An 18,594-nucleotide genomic window follows, 5' to 3' on the forward strand; every position below is an offset into this window, starting at 1 on the left:
TGCCTAGTTAAATTAAATACATAAATATAAGTAGAAGACCGAGAAGAGTCAGGCTTCCACTAGTCATTCCTTAATGGCTTTAGTTAACCTAACTGTAGCGTAAGAGCTCTTTTGTATGAATATGTAAATATTTTGTGCTTTATTGCCATCTCATCTCTTAATTTCTCAAATGAAATGTGCAGCGGTCTAAGGCACTGCATCTTAGTGCAAGAGGCGTCACTACAGTCCCTGGTTCGATTCCAGGCTGTGTCACATCTGTCCGTTATTGTATGTCCCATAGGGCAGCGCACAATTGGGCAAGAGTCGTCCGGGTTTGYCCCGGGTTAGGCCGTCATTGTAAATAAGAATTTGTTCTTAAGTTAACTGACTTGCTTAGTTAAATAAAGGTTAAATAAAAAATATAAAAAATACTATGTGACTTGACAAACAAAAGTGTGGATTGTTCTCCATCCTCCCCTGATTCAAAATATATAATCTTCACAGTCATGGTTGGCATGCTTGGTTTAATAGCTATTGACTAGAGAACAGAATATCCAATATATAATACATTTTACCTCTGTAAGAAAAATACATTTGAGAATGAGTTAAGGCGGGGCGAAACAAGTTCGTCATCCAACTCCCGCCCCTTTATTGAAGAGGCAGAGAGCAGAGCACAGAAAATGTTAATGCACTCAAGCGATGGAGGGAGCTGGACGGCTTGGACGGCTTGAGTATTTTTAAACGACCCAGTATCCCCGCGTGTGGTGCGCTGGTGTGGAGCACAMGAGCCTACTAAAATGTGATTTTGAACAGCATATCAACTTAAAATAATTTCGGAAAATAAGGACTTTACCTAGGCTTATTACGGTTCAACGCAACTGCCTGGCTTGAGATTTTAATATGCGTGATACCGATGGTATAGACTAATTGTTTACCATTCGAACGTTCACAGCATGTTGCCGTCACTTTGCTAAACATGTGAAGCGTATCGTGCTTTAACATATCCGACTGGATTTGGAACTGTAATTCCGATACTGTTTTCAGGGAAAACAAGACGTTTTGCGGAGGTGTGCAATTTTGACCATAGGAGAGCCATATGGTCGGGTATAAACTGAACTCACCTTGGAACTAACATATGTTTCATCAGAATTGACAGTGGGGAAATGTACACATTTTGGGCACCAACTCATCAGTCTGGAATTGCTACAACCACTGTTCCTTTCTATTTTACTTTTCTATTCTAAAACAATAAGTACTTTGTGATATTAACTTTCCTGATATCAACATGTATATTTTTCATTTGAGGATTGCCATTTTACTCTGGTGCCAACTTGTTATTGCTGCATCCAGTTTGGATATCGGAGCATATGATATAGAGAGGGGCAGACCTGCAAAATGTGAACCCATCACCATTCCCATGTGCCAGGGCATTGGCTACAATATGACAAGAATGCCCAACTTCATGAAATACGAAAGCCAAGCAGAGGCCAGCATCAAACTGAATGAGTTTGCCCCTCTAGTGGAATACGGCTGTGACGTGCACCTGCGCTTTTTCCTCTGCTCCCTCTACGTCCCCATGTGCACTGACAAAGTGTCCACCACCATACCTGCCTGCCGACCAATGTGTGAGCAGGCCAGGCAGAAGTGCTCTCCCATCATGGAGAAATTCAGCTTTGGCTGGCCTGACTCACTGGACTGCTCCAAGCTGCCCACTAAAAACAACCCCAACTCGCTGTGCATGGAGGCGCCTGAGAATGACACCAAGCAGGAGATCAAGAAGGGGGAGGGCATGCTACCGGTGCCCCCCAGACCCAGGCAGCCCGGCCCGGGTACCAGCGGGCGCTCYGGCAACAGCCTGGGTTCCTGCGAGAACCCAGAGAAGTTCCAGTACGTGGAGAAGAGCCAGTCATGTGCCCCGCGCTGCTCCTCGGTGGTGGACGTGTTCTGGTCGCGGCAGGACAAGGACTTTGCCTTCATCTGGATGGCGGTGTGGTCCACACTCTGCTTCATCTCCACCGCCTTCACTGTCCTCACCTTCCTGCTGGACCCGCAGCGCTTTCAGTACCCGGAGCGGCCCATCATCTTCCTCTCCATGTGTTACAACGTCTACTCGGTGGCCTTCGTCATCCGCTCGGTGGCCGGGGCCGAGAACATCGCCTGRGACCGGGAGAATGGCGAGCTCTACGTCATCCAGGAGGGGCTGGAGTCTACGGGCTGCACCATCGTCTTCCTCATCCTCTACTACTTTGGTATGGCTTCATCTATCTGGTGGGTCATCCTCACACTCACCTGGTTCCTGGCCGCTGGCAAGAAGTGGGGCCACGAGGCCATCGAGGCCCACAGCAGCTACTTCCACATGGCCGCCTGGGGCATCCCAGCCATGAAGACCATCGTCATCCTAACTATGAGGAAGGTGGCAGGGGACGAGCTGACGGGGCTGTGTTATGTGGGCAGCATGGACGTTAACGCACTGACCGGCTTCGTGCTCATCCCTCTGTCCTGCTACCTGATCATTGGCACCTCTTTCATCCTCACGGGCTTCGTGGCYCTCTTCCACATCCGGAAGATAATGAAGACGGGCGGCACCAACACGGAGAAGCTGGAGAAACTCATGGTGAAGATCGGTGTGTTCTCCATCCTGTACACGGTGCCCGCCACCTGCGTCATCATCTGCTACTTCTACGAGAGGCTCAACATGGGGTACTGGAAGTTCCAGGCGCTGGAGAACAAGTGTGTGTCGTTCCCCGGGCGCCGGCATGAGGACTGCTCACTGGAGGAGTCGGTGCCCACCGTGGCAGTGTTCATGCTGAAGATCTTCATGTCTCTGGTGGTGGGCATCACCAGCGGTGTGTGGGTTTGGAGTTCCAAGACCCTGCAGACCTGGCAGGGCCTGTGCAACAGGAAGCTGTCGGTGCGGACTAGCAGGAAGCCTTGTAGCAGCGTCAGCTGCAGCACCTCRCACTGTCACTACAAGTCCCCAGCCGTGGTGCTCCACATGGCCAAAACAGACTCTTACCTAGAGAGCCCCACACACGTCTAACATTTCAAGTGACACTTCTCACAGTGTCTTGTATTGACAATGCCAAAGGATGCTATTTTGTTATGTGATCATTTGAAAAGCTCAGGTTGGATTGCATCTAATGCTCGATTAGTAGCAATARCTGAACGTAACAGTGGTTGTGCTTTCGTTTGGTGACAGATGATCCACATTGCTTTCAGTTAAACCACACAGTTCGGTGCACATGCAGAATCAGATATGCTTCTGAAGGAAACATTTCTTGTATTGTATGCCATAGAGCTAGTTGGTTGTTTCTGGTTAACCAACTGAACATGAATGCAAAATAGAACTTGCATGGATGTATCAACATTTGGTTTAGTGTTCTCTCCCTGTAAATGTATTTATTGTGTTGGGTATTTAATTGCAAGTTCTTCATGGTGTTTCCTAAGGTTTTGTATATTGTATATAAAAGCACATGTACTAAAGAGTTATGAGTTATGAATATAGGGCCTGTTGAGATGTATAAGTGCCTTTGCAAATACATATTTTTCAAAACAATGGACATTAATAAAACATATTTATATATTTTCACTGATGACTTTACTCTATTCATTACTTCACAATGCATGTACATTTTAGTGTAGTGGTTATTAACATAAGCAAAGCAAAGACATCTTACAATAGCCTTAAGTATTTTTTGGTTTAAGAAAATATTKATTTGTATCTGAAACATTTTGCTACAGCGCCTCTTCAAATTGACAGTGGTCATTAACTTGATGCAAGAATATATTGTATAAATTAAATAGACATCATTAGTTTCAGTGACATTTTTAAAACTATTCATTTTAGTTTCTTTTTCATTAGACTGATTACCTTGTGGATCCACCTACAGTATGAAGCTCTCACTGGCAAAACTAGTCATATTTTCCCAAGTGACATCAGCTGTTAATTGTATATGCCCTTTCATGTATAACTCTGTAATCGCATTGCATCAGTGTTCTGTCACATTTGAGGAATTCAAACTGCTTGAGTAAACTGCAAACAAAAAGCTGCTTGTTCCACGCAGTTGAGCCTCGCAGCAAATTTCTGGTTGGTTGACAAAAGTGTTAATATTTTTCTAAACTGCAGCCACAGTTGAGGTGGAAAACGGTCAGGGTCTCCAGGCCTCTCTGCCTGCCCATGTTTGTGAAGCTATGCTGAACTTTCTGTTTTCCATTGAAACATCAGCTCCAGCAATAATAACTTACATGGGGTGACAGCATTCCATGGTGAGAGAAAGAGAGAGACAGAGTTTTAATAATGAGTCATGACACTGCCTTTAAGAACATTTTTCTCTGTGTTTCCCAAATATAACACAGGCAATCAAAATGTCAGGGTTTTCATAAGTTCAGTCTCTCCAAAGCTAAAGCCTACATGACTTTATCCCTTTTGAATAGGTCTATCATATTTCTGCTACTGTGTTGTAGACCTATTTTACACCATTTCATATTAGGCCTTTAACAATGCTGATATTTAGATTTTGGSCTGGTCCTGCCCACCAGCCTATCCTTCAATTTTTATATCCTCTCTTCCCAGTTGCTGGTGCCTGCCTCCTGCCTGTGCAGACATTGTCCATAGCTTGGCAGCACATCTCCCCCTGGAGCTGAAACCACTGTTACATTTCTCCATAAAAAGCTGTGTTTGTCTTGGAGCTGCGCACTGGGACCCCGCTGTGGTGCGTAAACCACATGTACCAGTCACAATAAAGCGCAATTAATGCGTGCCAGCTTTCAAGTTTATACATGGGCGACATGCATAAACACTTGGTTCTCATAACAATAACAGTCTGCTCTGCATCAGCCATTGCAACTGATAAATCCCCTTGCTACAGCCCCCTGCTCCTGGTAAGATGGTAAACTGGTTTTTAAGTCTTTATTTGAATTGAAATAAAAGGGGAAAGCAAAAGATCTGAATTATGTAAGAATTCATGTGATTCAAATACACTGCAAATTGCTAACAAGAATTGACAATGACATTGTAATTCACATACTCTACGTGGAGTCTTTCAAATGTTAAATAAGACATTTGAGAAATGGCATTTGGTAATGTTTAAACTAGCTCCCCAGACATAAAGTCAAATTCTCAGACCATGAACGTGGAATTGCTCTTTCRGAGGATTTGTCAAGTCAAATGTGGGTGGTTCTTAACAGTAGTCTTTATTCAACCAATCAAAAATCCTGAAATGTGCCACATTCACTARGTTTTAGGCATATCTTAGCCAAATCATTCACAAAGAGAGACACCACTGTAATAGAGATTCCTAATGGCATTGTAGGAGAGCGGACAATATAGAGTATCTGTGTAATTGTGTGCACTCTGAAAGGAAAAGGCTATGTTAGCTCATACATTTGATTAAAGGAGATAATTAAAGCATCAGGGCTTCTCCCCCCTCTTAAAAAAAAACACCAGAAGAATAGAAAAAGGGAGGTAAAAAGAGCTCCTCATTACATCCCACCCCCAAGCAGTATCCCTTTCCTGCGCTGGTTTTGATGTGGAAATGAGTCTATTGAATAGCAGCAGCCCCTCAGAAAGGGTGTCCCCCCGAAATGTGTCCCCCTGAGCCTTCTGTGCCACTGGCTCGGCCATGTCCCACCTGCTGAGCTGAGCACCCCTTGTGTTACTTGTATCTGTCAACACACAATGCACCAAGACTCAGGTTTTTGAAGTATGCTATAACATTGAACATCTCTTTAAACTTAGATTAGGTGAGTGGTGTAGTGAAGCATAGACTATAGTTCCTCTACGGAGTGATTACTCAATCATTGTAACCCACCTTTCAAACAAAACAGTTACCACCTTCATCATTCATTTTGTTAGTGTAATAAGACTGTTGCTGTGGCTTGGAKATTCWGATTTCCTATGCCYCCKCTTATTGTTACTAGATATCACATTCGGGCTAGTCTTACGTTGCCATACCTCCAAAATCACATCATTGTCACGCCTTAGGGAAGCTTGGTTCTCGTCGAGGCTGCATTCAGGCCAACAACTGTCTGTCTTTTATACTCTAATGTCYCAGAGTATTTGATGTCAGACTTCTGTGTTTATTTCACTGGGGTATCTAATCCTCATTTACACTGAACAACAAAATAAACGCAACATGTAAAACATGTTGGTCCCATGTTTCATGAGCTGAAATAAAAGAACCCAGAAATGTTCCATACGCACAAAAAGCTTACGTATTTCTCTCAAATTTTGTGCACAAATTTGTTTACATCACTGATAGTAAGCATTTTTCCTTTGCCAAGATAATCCATCCACCTGACAGGTGTGGCGTATCAAGAAGCTGATTATCCAGCATGATCATTTTCAGAAGATATCCTCCTCGCAATCTCCAAAATACAACAGCCACAGAACAACTTTGTTTGGATGTCGTAAAGGACCATTCGCCGAAACTGAAGAGATATAGCTAGATAACGACCTCCTTTTTCACATGAAAAAAAACCGGTGGACAGAGACTTGCTAGCTATGTTAGCTAGCTAGCTGGGATTTTCTACAAGGAATCTGCCTCCCAAAAAAAGCTTCTCCCAAGTGGTTGTTCAACCTACTCCTGTGCCTGCTGCACTGCTGCTTGGATTCCACCTGGCGATCTGTTCACCGCCTGCCCTGGCCTGTCTCAACCCTGTCTGGTACAGGTACCCCTGCCACACTCCCCCCTCTCTCCKGAGCTTTCGCTCGCCTCCAGCACACATGCACTGTTGGGGCAGGTGACTCTGAACTTACAATGGCTAGCCCCAAGTCATTATATATTWTTTCTTGTGCATTATGCTATTTGCCTCATGACTACTGCATGCTTTGTTGACTATGAACATGCTTGTTTACCCGACCGTGAGACAGACTATGTTTGTTCCCACACTCTGGACTCTGACTCTCTATTGGTTACACAGACTTACCCATCCTATTCTAACCACCTCTCGCCGGCTTTGTATTCATGTTACCTGATGAAATTGCTGTACAATATGATGTTGTTGCCATCTGATGCACATTCAAATGTCATAAAAAATCAACACTGCAGAGCTCTCCTTGTCCTCTGCCCTGCCCTGATTGTATTARTGCTGATGATATCTGGACATGTGCCTGTACACCCTGGCCCATCTACTGTTGCTAGCCCCAATTCTGACTTGTACTCTGATATCTGCTTCACTGATTCCTGCTSTTATAAAAGCCTGTATTTTCTGCACGTTAACACTAGAAGCTTATTAAATTGAAAGTGTGGGTTCACAGCTCCAATCTAGATGTGTTGGTCATTACTGAGACYTGGTTAAGAAAGAGRGTTTTGAACACTGCTGTTAACCTTTCTGGTTCTAACTTTTTTCGGCAAGACAGATCTTTCAAAGGTGGTGGAGTGGCAATCTTTACCAAGGAACACCTTCAGTGCTCGGTTATCTCCACCAAGTCTCTCCACCATCAGCACCAGCCTGTACCTTAACTACCCTAAGCTCTTCTCCTGGCCCCTTACACTAAGTCTGATTTTGTCCTGCTAGGTGAACTAAACTGAGACATGCTTAAACCACCTAACCAAGTCCTAAAGCAATGGCACTCCCTAAATCTTTCTCAGATTATTACCAATCCCACAAGGTATGACTCCAAACACCCAGAAAAGGCTACTTTCCTTGATGTTATCCTAACAAATAATCCTGATATGTATCAGTCTGGTGTTTTCTTTAATGACCTTAGTGATCACTGTGTTTGCAATGGCTGCTCAGTGAAGCGACCTGTCCTGATTTGTCATAGACGCTTGCTAAAAAGCTTTAATGAGCAAGCCTTCCTTCATGACCTGSCCTCTGTAAATTGGTATAGAATCAGCTTGATCCCRTCTGTCAAAGATGCTTGGACCTCAATATMTTCAGTGGTATTGTTAACAAACACGCCCCATAAAGAAAATGAGAATTAAAAACAGGTTCAGCCTCTGGTWCGACCGTGATCTGGCAGAGMTACTCCACCTCAAGAATTCCATTTGGCGAAAGGCTTGGCACARGCATACTCAGGCTGACTGGCTCTCGTTCATGCAAATAAGAAATAAGTGTACTCAGGCTATCCGGAAGGCCAAAGTTAGTTACTTTAAGGAGCAGTTCTCTCTCTGTAGGTCTAACCCCAATAAGTTCTGGAAAACAGTTAAAGACCTGGAGAATAAACCCTCCTCCTCACAGCTGTGCCCGTGTTCCTTAATGTTGATGTGGTTGTTACTGACAAGGAGCACATGGCTGAGCTCTTTAATCACCACTTCATTAAGTCAGGATTCCTATTTGACTCAGCCATGCCTCCTTGCACATCCAACATTTCCTCATCTCCCACCCCTTCTAATACGACTATCCCCGATGCTCCTCCCTCTTTTTCCCCTGCCCCGCTACAAAGTTTCTCCCTGCGGGCAGTCAGTAAGTCCTAGGTGCTAATGGAGCTCCTTAAACTTGACCCCAAAAAAACAATCTGGGTCAGATGGTTTAGACCCTTGCAGCCCCTATCATTGCCAAGCCTATCTCTGACCTTTTTAACCTGTCTCTCCTCTCTGGGGAGGTTCCCATTGCTTGGAAGGCAGCCATGGTGCGTCCTTCATTTAAAGGGGAGATCAAGCTGATCCTAACTGTTATAGGCCAATTTATAATTTGCCCTGTTTATCAAAAGTGTTGGAAAAACTTGTCAATATTCAACTGCCTGGTTTTCTTGATGTCTATAGTATTCTCTCTGGTATGCAATCTGGTTTCCGCTCAGGTTATGTATGTGTCACTGCAACCTTAAAGGTCCGAAATGATGCCATTGCTATTTTTATTYACTTGGCCAAAGCTTTTGATACGGTAGACCATTCCATTCTTGTGGGCCGGCTAAGMTGTATTGGTGTCTCTGAGGTGTCTTTGGCCTGGTTTGCTTTCTACCTCTCTCAAAGAGTACAGTGTATAGTCAGAACATCTGCTGTCTCAGCCACTGCCTGTCACTAAGGGGGACCCCAAGGCTTGATCCTAGGCCCCACACTCTTCTCAATTTACACCAACAACATAGCTCAGGCAATAGGAAGCGCTGTCATCCATTTATATGCAGATGACGGTCTTATACTCAGCTTGCCCCTCCCCGGATTTTGTGTTAAACGCTCTACAACAAAGCTTTCTTATTGTCCAACAAGCTTTCTCTGCCCTTAGCCTTGTTCTGAACACCTCCAAAACAAAGGTCATGTGGTTTGGTAAGACYAATGCCTCTTTCCCCACCTGTGTGATTACTACCTCTGAGGGTTTAGAGCTTGAGGTAGTCACCTSATACAAGTACTTGGGAGTATGGCTAGACGGTACACTGTCCTTCTCTCAGCACATATCAAAGCTGTAGGCTAAGGTTAAATCTAGACTTGGTTTCCGAGTCTAGATTTAATATCGTAATCGCTCCTCTTTCACCCCTAGCTGCCAAACCCTGATTCAGATGACATCCTACCCATGCTAGATTACGGAGATGTAATTTATAGATTGGCAGGTAATGGTGCTCTCAAGTGGCTAGATGTTCTTTACCATTTCCGGAGACACCTGAAACCCCACCTCTTTAAGGAATACCTAGGATAGGATAAAGTAATCCTTCTAACCCCCCCCTTAAAAGAGTTAGATGCACTATTGTAAAGTGGTTGTTCCACTGGATATCATAAGGTGAATGCACCAATTTGTAAGTCGCTCTGGATAAGAGCGTCTGCTAAATGACTTAAATGTAAATTTAAATTTGGCCATCAGATTTGCCACCAATGCTCCTTATAGGACACATCACTGCACTCTATACTCCTCTGTAAACTGGTCATCTCTGTATACCCGTCGCAAGACCCACTGGWTGATGCTTATTTATAAACCCTCTTAGGGCTCACTCCCCCCTATCTGAGATACCTACTGCAGCCCTCATCCTGGACAACAAACACAATTSCATTTTATCAATGGCAATTTGAATGCACAAAGATACCGTGATGAGATCCTGAGGCCCATTGTCCTGCCATTCATCCGCCACCATCGCCTCATGTTTCAGCATGATAATGCACGGCCTCAAGTCGCAAGGATCTGTACATAAGTCCTGGAAGCTGAAAATGTCCCAGTTTTTCCATGGCCTTCATACTCACCAGACATATCACCAATTGAGCARGTTTGGGATGCTCTGGATCGACGTGTACGACAGCATGTTCCAGTTCCTGCCAATATCCACAACTTCGCATAGACATTGAAGAGGAGTGGGACAACATTCCACAGGCCACAATAAACAGCCTGATCAACTCTATGCGAAGGTGTGTCGCGCTGCATGAGGCAAATGGTGGTCACACCAGATACAGACTGGTTTTATGATCCACGCTTAACCTTTTTTTTAAGGTATCTGTGACCAACAGATGCATATCTATATTTTCAGTRATGTGAAATACATAGATTATGGTCTAATGAATGTATTTCAATTGACTGATTTTCTTATATGAACTGTCACTCAGTAAAATRTTTGAAATTGTTGCATGTTGCGTTCATATTTTTGTTCAGTGTACATTTTGCCTTTGTTTTATTTTTACCTGCTGTTTGAAGTATTTTGTCTCCAGCAGAAGGTGGATCAGATTGACATTGATTGTATCACATACACCCACACACTCACACACACTACAGGTGGAGTCATTGGACCTATACATGTACAGTTGAAGTCGGAAGTTTACATACACCTTAGCCAAATARATTTAAACTCAGTTTTTCACAATTCCTGACATTCAATCCTAGTACAAATTCCCTGTCTTAGGTCAGTTAGGATCACCACCTTTATTTTAAGAATGTAAAGTGTCAGAATAATAGTAGAGAATGATTTATTTCAGCTTTTATTTATTTCATCACATTCCCAGGATTGAGGTCAAGGCTTTGTGATGGCCACTCCAATACCTTGACTTTGTTGTCCTTAAGCCATTTTGCCACAACTTTGGAAGTATGCTTGGGTTCATTGTTCATTTGGAAGACCCATTTGCGACCAAGCTTTAATTTCCTGACTGATGTCTTGAGATGTTGCTTCAATATATCCACATCATTTTCCTGCCTCATGATGCCATCTATTTTGTGAAGTGCACCAGTCCCTCCTGCAGCAAAGCACCCCCACAACATGATGCTGCCACCCCCGTGCTTCACGGTTGGGATGGTGTTTTTCGGCTTGCAAGCCTCCCCCTTTTTCCTCCAAACATAACGATGGTCATTATGGCCAAACAGTTCTATTTTTGTTTCATCAGACCAGAGGACATTTCTCCAAAAAGTACAATCTTTGTCCCCATGTGCAGTTGCAAACCGTAGTCTGGCTTTTTTATGCCAGTTTTGGAGCAGTGGCATCTTCCTTGCTGAGCGGCCTTTCAGGTTGTGTCGATATAGAACTCGTTTTACTGTGGATATAGATACTTTTGTGTCTGTTTCCTCCAGCATCTTCACAAGGTCCTTTGCTGCTGTTCTGGGATTGATTTGCACTTTTCGTACCAAAGTACGTTCATCTCTAGGAGACAGAACGCGTTTCATTCCTGAGCGGTATGACGGCTGCGTGGTCCCATGGTGTTTACACTTGTGTACTATTGTTTGTACAGATGAACGTGGTACCTTCAGGCATTTGTAAATTGCTCCCAAGGATGAGCCAGACTTGTGGAGGTCTACAATTATTTTTCTGAGGTCTTGGCAGATTTCTTTTGATTTTCCCATGATGTCAAGCAAAGAGGCACTGAGTTGGAAGGTAGGCCTTGAAATACATCCACAGGTTCATCTCCAATTGACTCAAATTATGTCAATTAGCCTATCAGAAGCTTCTAAAGCCATGACATAATTTTCTGGAATTTTCCAAGCTGTTTAAAGGCACAGTCAACTTAGTGTATGTAAACTTCTGACCCACTGGAATTGTGATACAGTGAATTATAAGTGAAACWATCTGTCTGTAAACAATTGTTGGGAAAATTACTTGTCAGGTGTCCTTTCTAACTCAGTTGCTGGAAAGGAAGGAAACCGCTAAAGGATTTCACCATGAGGCRAATGGTGACTTTAAAACAGTTACAGAGTTTAATGGCTGTGATAGGAGAAAACTGAGGATGATCYGCAACATTGTAGTTACTCCAAGATACTCATCTAATTAACAGAGTTAAAAGAAGGAAGACTGTACAGAATCAAAATATTCCAAAACATGCATCCGGTTTGCAACAAGGCACTAAAGTAATACTGCAAAAAATGTGGCTAAGCATTWTACTTTTTGTCATGAATACACAGTGTTATGTTTGTGGCAAATCTGTATATATCCTCGTTATTGTAATGTACATTTCTTGTGTTAATTTTAGATTATAATTTATGATTTATTTTTTAACTGCAGTTTATTTAGTAAATATTTTCTTCACTCTATTTCTTGAACTGCCTTGTTGGTAAAGGMCTTGTAAGTAAGCATTTCACAGTAAGGTGAAACACCTGTTGTATTCATTTACATTTACATTTTCGTATTCGTCGCATGTGTCAAATAAAATTTGATTTGATATCAATGTCTGCTTTTATGTATGGAGTTTTCTCTTCATGTAGTGTATCATTTCTCACTTTCAATGTTTAGCCTRTGAAATAGGCGACACTGTGAGCAAACACTGTTGTCCTTCAACAGCCCTAGATAACACCCTCGTATCCATTTTTCTGTTTGTCCTCCCTGAAGTCGGACCAAATAAAACAAACAGAATTTATTCAGGAATGGGCTAACCAAGGAGCACACATACAGTATTTAAGGAATCAACAAACTGAAACTTATTTGGAATAAAGACTGAATTCTCACTGAGTTTGTTTTGGGTCGGCCCCAAACAGTCTTTTTTGACTCACTTGCATTGCTGAGTTGGCCTAAGTAATAATAGACAGTTATTGTATTCGTGCCCCTCTTGGCATTCTCCCCTCTTGGTGTGCAAATTACATTCTCATTGTAAGATATGTTTTAGATTTAGGGAGAGTTGGATTTCACCAACGAGTTGTGCAATGTTTAACTCAGGTAGTATACTGTACTATAGTACAGTGCTATGTACAATGGACACTGTTTAGGCATAGACTTTGGAGACCTAATGAGTGGACTGATCACTGACATGAAGTGATCAGTTGAGAGTCTGTTAGACAAGAAAYCCTGCTGCCACTGGCCCTCCAAGTCTAGGAATGATGGCTGTAGATCCATTAGATACCATACAAGTAGGTCTGCACCTGTTGAGTGACGTAGGAGGATGTCATATATAATTGCCATAGAGTTCAGATATATCCAAGGTTGTGTCCAGTGGGCTTGCTCCTCTTAGAAAGGTACTTTGTGCTTGTGGCAGCTGCCACTGGGATGTTGTTTGTGCAAATTACGACCAATTTCAGATCATGTAGGGGCCGAGACAAACATTGGGCTTGAAGCTGCGCTGATAAGTTGACAGTGGTTGAGAGGCATGTATAATTTAGGCAACCCTCAAAACCCGGAGACATCGGCCGCCCTTAACAAAGGGCCATTGCTCTGGCCTGGCCTGAGATGGGTAGCACAGTGTGGGCTTTGTACTGAGAGGGAGAAAGAGGGAGAGTGAGAAAGAGGTCCACCCGGGGAGTGAAAACCTTGAAGCTGCCAGGTCTGGCCCCTGCCCCCACTTCACTCTTTAATTACTGGGCACGTCAATGCAGGGGTGACATGTTATAAAGGCCAGACAACAGGCCACTGAGTATTACACATACGAATCTGGCTCTGGTACACACAACACACCACACCCAGAACTGCATACACAACCTTTGTAAAAACAGGATTACAATTTACAGGAGCTATTGCCCATTTGGAGCTGAAGTATCACAATACAGAAGAAGTTATCAGAAACCTATCAGCAGTTGATAACCTAACCGTGAGCCTCAGATGGGTCTTTCCCATCCACTTTAGACATGAGCCAAATAAGATCCTCTGTCATTATATTATAGACCCTAGCAACTGCATGGAAATCTCCAACCTCATTAGAGACCATATTATTGTGTGTGTTATGTCTGGGTCTGTGTACACAAAAACACAGAACCTTGTAAACACTACTTCCCATGGGGGGGTTGTGTCAGTGTTAGTGTTAATGAGTCCAGACCCACCGGTGTTGTAGTAAAAAAAAAAAAAAATCCTGCTAGGCCATATGTAGCCCATTAGCCCTGCTCACGCAAAAGTGGGATCGGTTCCGCTGGCACCCAGCGTGGCATCCCCTCGAGCGCCAGGCCAGATGATGAGTCTGAGGTATGATTGTTTAAAGTGCTAACAATGTCCCACATGGTTTTAACTGCCCACCGCTTGGCCAGACAACTGGTTGGCTGGCATCGGTTCCAGGAAGAGGCACGTAAGAGAAATTATGGTGTCTGAATGTTAAAGCGGAAGCCATTTTGTGAGAGTTCGCAGCGGTGAGATTTTCCACGGTTAGAGAGTAATGGGGCAGGTGATTAAATTGTGGGTGATGTTGAGGTGTAGTCATTATCTATATTTTGTAATGTAACCGTTTTAGGGTGCTGGCTGAAAAATAGGTCCTTGAGTGTGAAAGTGGTCGTAGTCAGTCTAATGTTGAGTGAGGATAAATTCCAGTGAGGTGCCAGTTAACCTTTCTATAACTAGCGAGCTAATTGGTTTGTGGGAAAAATATCTATTTTCCTTACAAACGTAAGCGAAACTATCAAGTACCATTTCTAAAACAGTTAATAATGTGCATTTAAAGCTGGAATTGGTACTTAGTAAAACTGCCACGTCTGTTTGGGATATTACAACAACTTAGACGTTACTGCAATCAATGAACACAGTTTTTTCCCCTTTGACATCATTGCTCACGTGATAGAACACCAGCATATGTACTACGATTATTAGTATTCTTTTCATGCTGCCAGACGCTCCTTTCATCCGTTTCATCAACAAAACAAAAACAATAACAAAGGCGCTGGGGCGAGCAGTGGTGCTGTTTCACAAAATCCGGTTTCTACTGCCTATTTAAGTTCCCTGTACTTTATAGGGACCACAGTCAAAACTAAAGTAGTAGTATTRTCTCAGTCAATAATTTGTTGTACAAAGTTTAGAACACATTTTATGGCTGTTTAATTAGATCCAGACCTGTGTTTCTTGCTTCCTGCCCTTGTGATACTGTGGGAAAGGAGGGAGGTTACAGGGGGAATACATTGAATAGAGCGTTCTATTAAACATTTCCAAATGCATAAAAAATTGGAACAGAATCAAGATGTCTGACGAACAGYCTTTTGCACATTCGAGTCAAGTATTTTACTTTAGCGCATAATCCGAAGTAAAACTTGCGTTTGTGTATTGTAACATACACCTCCGTTTTCTCTACAAACACTGTGTCAATATAAAACCAATAATGCTCAGGCAGAGAAAACACGGGATGAAAATGAAAAGACAGAATGAAATTGACGCCGCCTGGCTGAGACTGGGAATAAGAAAGGGGTTTTTGTTTCCCCGCAGCGGAGGGTAGAGTCGTGGGCAGAAAACGAGAGCCCCGGGGCCTTAACATAAGGGGCCACACCAGAGATGCTGATGGTGTGAAAAACTCTCCCTTGTTTTTGTTTGCGTTTCTTTTCCTTCTAGCACTCGCTTCCCTCCATCTGGAGCWCCTTGGGTGATAGAATGTGGCTATTGTTTTCCTTGCCCAACCCCTTGGCTCACCGCGGTCCACTCGTCACTATTACAACGCAGCTTGTGGAGACAGCCGCTCCGACACTGGCCAAACTCACATGACATCTGTGGTCCGTCATTCTGCTTCTCCAAGACATTGAGAAACGTTCTATGGACAAGCTCAGCATCTTAACTTTGCTTGGATCTGAAACCCCTAAAATCAGTCTTTATGGTGCTGTGTTATCGACCTGGATTTGCTCAACCAGACCGTGTGACAGCGTACTGTAAATCATAGACTTAGCAATCAAAACAAAATTAAGTGACTTTTATTTATTCAAATGTCGTTTTCAGTTCACATGAATCAGTATGGTCACAGACAGGTGTGCTATAATCAGCATCTGACTTTGGATAACTTCATGCCATCTCACTTTTGTACTTATTTGTATAAAAAGTATCTGGATTTGCACATTAAAGTATTAATATACTGTGTGCAAAGGAAACCAGCCCTCACAGGCACCAAAATGTCCCATCAGGAAGCATCAAGTTTAACTGGAAGAATTCAGTGCTGCTCTCATTCTCCCAGACCCAATATCAGTTCCCATAAATAGACGACCACCTCACCATGTCTGCACATCACGTACATCCATACCTGTCTGACATACAGCCTGTACAGCAGAAACAAACCGCAACGAGACCATATCAGACACYAGAGCCAATCACATTGTCTGGAACCCAAACAATCCCAAAGCTGGGGTGAGCGCCAACATTTGTGGCTTCTCCTGCTCGCTCTGGCTGGCCTGTGAAGGCCGTTCGCTCAGCCCAGGAGCTAATCTTACAATGCCTCTCTCCCATCTGCGCTGCATTACCAGGCCTGACGCTCTGCCCGCCACTCAAAGGAGCCTATATGGATATGTGTGACTGCGAGCTGCTCCCTCCTCAGACTGTTTCCCATTAAGATCTCCATCGCCATCGAGGTTCTCTGTTGCGTAGTTACGGACTCACACCTCCCCGAAAAACCTGCCTTCCATTTACCTCCACTGACATAGCATGTTTTCTTTTCTATAAACTGCAACAGTGAGTTGATTGAAGGCGGTGGGGTGTTATGATGTGACTTTGGAGAGGGAACTTTTTCCCCTCCGTTTCCTGTTATCGAATCGTACTGAAAGCCAAACAGTCACCTCGATGTTATGAGAGAGACGTTGTCGGTTGGGATTAGTAGTTTGTCAGAGAAGTCAGTCAGGAATAGTCTCATTCTCTCTTTTGGCCTGAGGTACATTTGGTGTCCTGCACTCTGAGGCTTGTTTTGCCTCAAATGAGAGGGTACGGTATGATGCGGCTTACACAATCCCATTACAACGCCAAACCCACTTCTAGGCCAGTTAATCATACATACTGTAAATGTGCATGTGTGTAAGTTGACACAAGCTTTTGTATGTGTGCTCTAATCATTGAGCAAGTATGTCTGACTAAGACAGTGAGTGTGTTCATGTGCCTACAAGGGTATGTGTGACTGTGTTTWTGTGTGTATACTGTACAATATGTGTTTACAGTAAATTAATACATTTACTGTTCTTTTGTATTTGCACAAATAGCAGAAGGGAAAAGTATGTAACCTTGCCTTGCTGGCAGCCGTGCGGGCCGGTGGAGGGACAAAGGGGGAGAGGTGATAGGACTCCCTCCCAGGTGTTGGCTCCAGGAAGAGACCAGCCAAGAGGATGTGGTTTCCCCTCCACTCCAGCCTGGCTCACCAAGAATGCTGAGTTATTGGGAAAAGCGAGACAAGGAAAAGATACAGCACGTACCCGACCAGGGCAGCAATATTTAGTGTTTTACCAGCTTAATTAGGCATACATGGTCTCAGCATATTCTGCAAAGCTGCTTTCAGGCGCTTTATACTATTCTGCAATCAGTTTATAACTAGTGTTTATCAGGACTTAACGGCTGTTAGTTATGGCTGACAATCCTGAATCATTTAAGCCAAAGCATTAGGAAAACTGAGGTGGTCAAGTGTCAGCAAGAATCTTTGATAATGATAAACACCAGGGTTTAATATGAGCTGAGCTTGAATCTAAACTTGCCTGACGACTCAAACTGAATTCTTCGGCTGCTCTATGTTCGCTACATACTTCAGTCTGAGACTGCCGTCGTTGAAGTTGTTTGTGGTGAGGTCAAAATGAGGGATGTTGTACAAAATAAGCTATCGTACACAACGGATCCAATCTTTACTTTTCGTACTCTAAAATGAGTTCTTTGGCCAAACTGCTTGTAACTTTGCAGTCAATGTAGCGTTCCTGCTCACAGGCCTGTTGTTTTACACTTGACCGGATGACCTCATTAAGTCAGGTATCAGTTTGTTGCTGCCGTCGGTGACCATAGACCAGACTRCGTTAATACGAGATGTCCCTCTCTGCTGCTATTTGACCTTCAACCTGCATGCTTGCACTCTTTCCAGCCTATGATCCAACCGCAGTAGGCCCCCTAGACCCCTAAGCATCCCCGCTCGCATTTCTACACAAAACAACCATCTCAATGTCAATACACACACCACCTCTCCACCCTCACCCTCTGCCCCCCACCCTGTATCAGTTCCACACAACAACTTCAGCTTTACAATGTGGGAGAGAGTACAATGTTTCCACTTGAGCCCCCTCTGCTTTATTGCATTACCCATAATCCCGCTCGCACGCTACTGTGGCGAGGGCTACTCAGAGTTGAGTTTCCCCAGAGTTGGCACACAAGGCGGGCCCTCGCAGAGGTCCCCTCTGTCCTACAGTGAGAGGATGGGAGCAAATGGCACGTCTCTTGGCAGCGGAACACAGASCCTTGGAGGGCAGCAGTCTCGCCTCTGGCATTCTGCTCATTTAGCACCAATGCGGATGGTGGCGGCTGAGGGAAGAGGGGGACATTGGTCTAGGCTGGGAGGTGGACATCTCACATCTCTTGTCTGATTTTGGTTTCTGTGCTAATGAAGAACGGCAAGTTGGCTCAAGAAGAAAATATGTCTAGAATGGGAATTTTGC

General features: G+C 43.8%; 1 protein-coding gene across 1 annotated transcript; it reads left to right on the forward strand.

Annotated features, from left to right (window-relative positions):
• Positions 1-514: 514 nt before the first annotated feature.
• Positions 515-3,568, forward strand: LOC111981866 (frizzled-9). Its single transcript, XM_024013349.2, has one exon. It carries the CDS (start codon positions 1,265-1,267, stop codon positions 3,017-3,019), a length of 1,755 nt encoding a protein of 584 aa, XP_023869117.1. The 5' UTR covers positions 515-1,264; the 3' UTR covers positions 3,020-3,568.
• Positions 3,569-18,594: the final 15,026 nt, after the last annotated feature.

This window comes from Salvelinus sp. IW2-2015, linkage group LG20 (assembly GCF_002910315.2).
Source record: "Salvelinus sp. IW2-2015 linkage group LG20, ASM291031v2, whole genome shotgun sequence".
NCBI classification, from domain to species: domain Eukaryota; kingdom Metazoa; phylum Chordata; class Actinopteri; order Salmoniformes; family Salmonidae; genus Salvelinus; species Salvelinus sp. IW2-2015.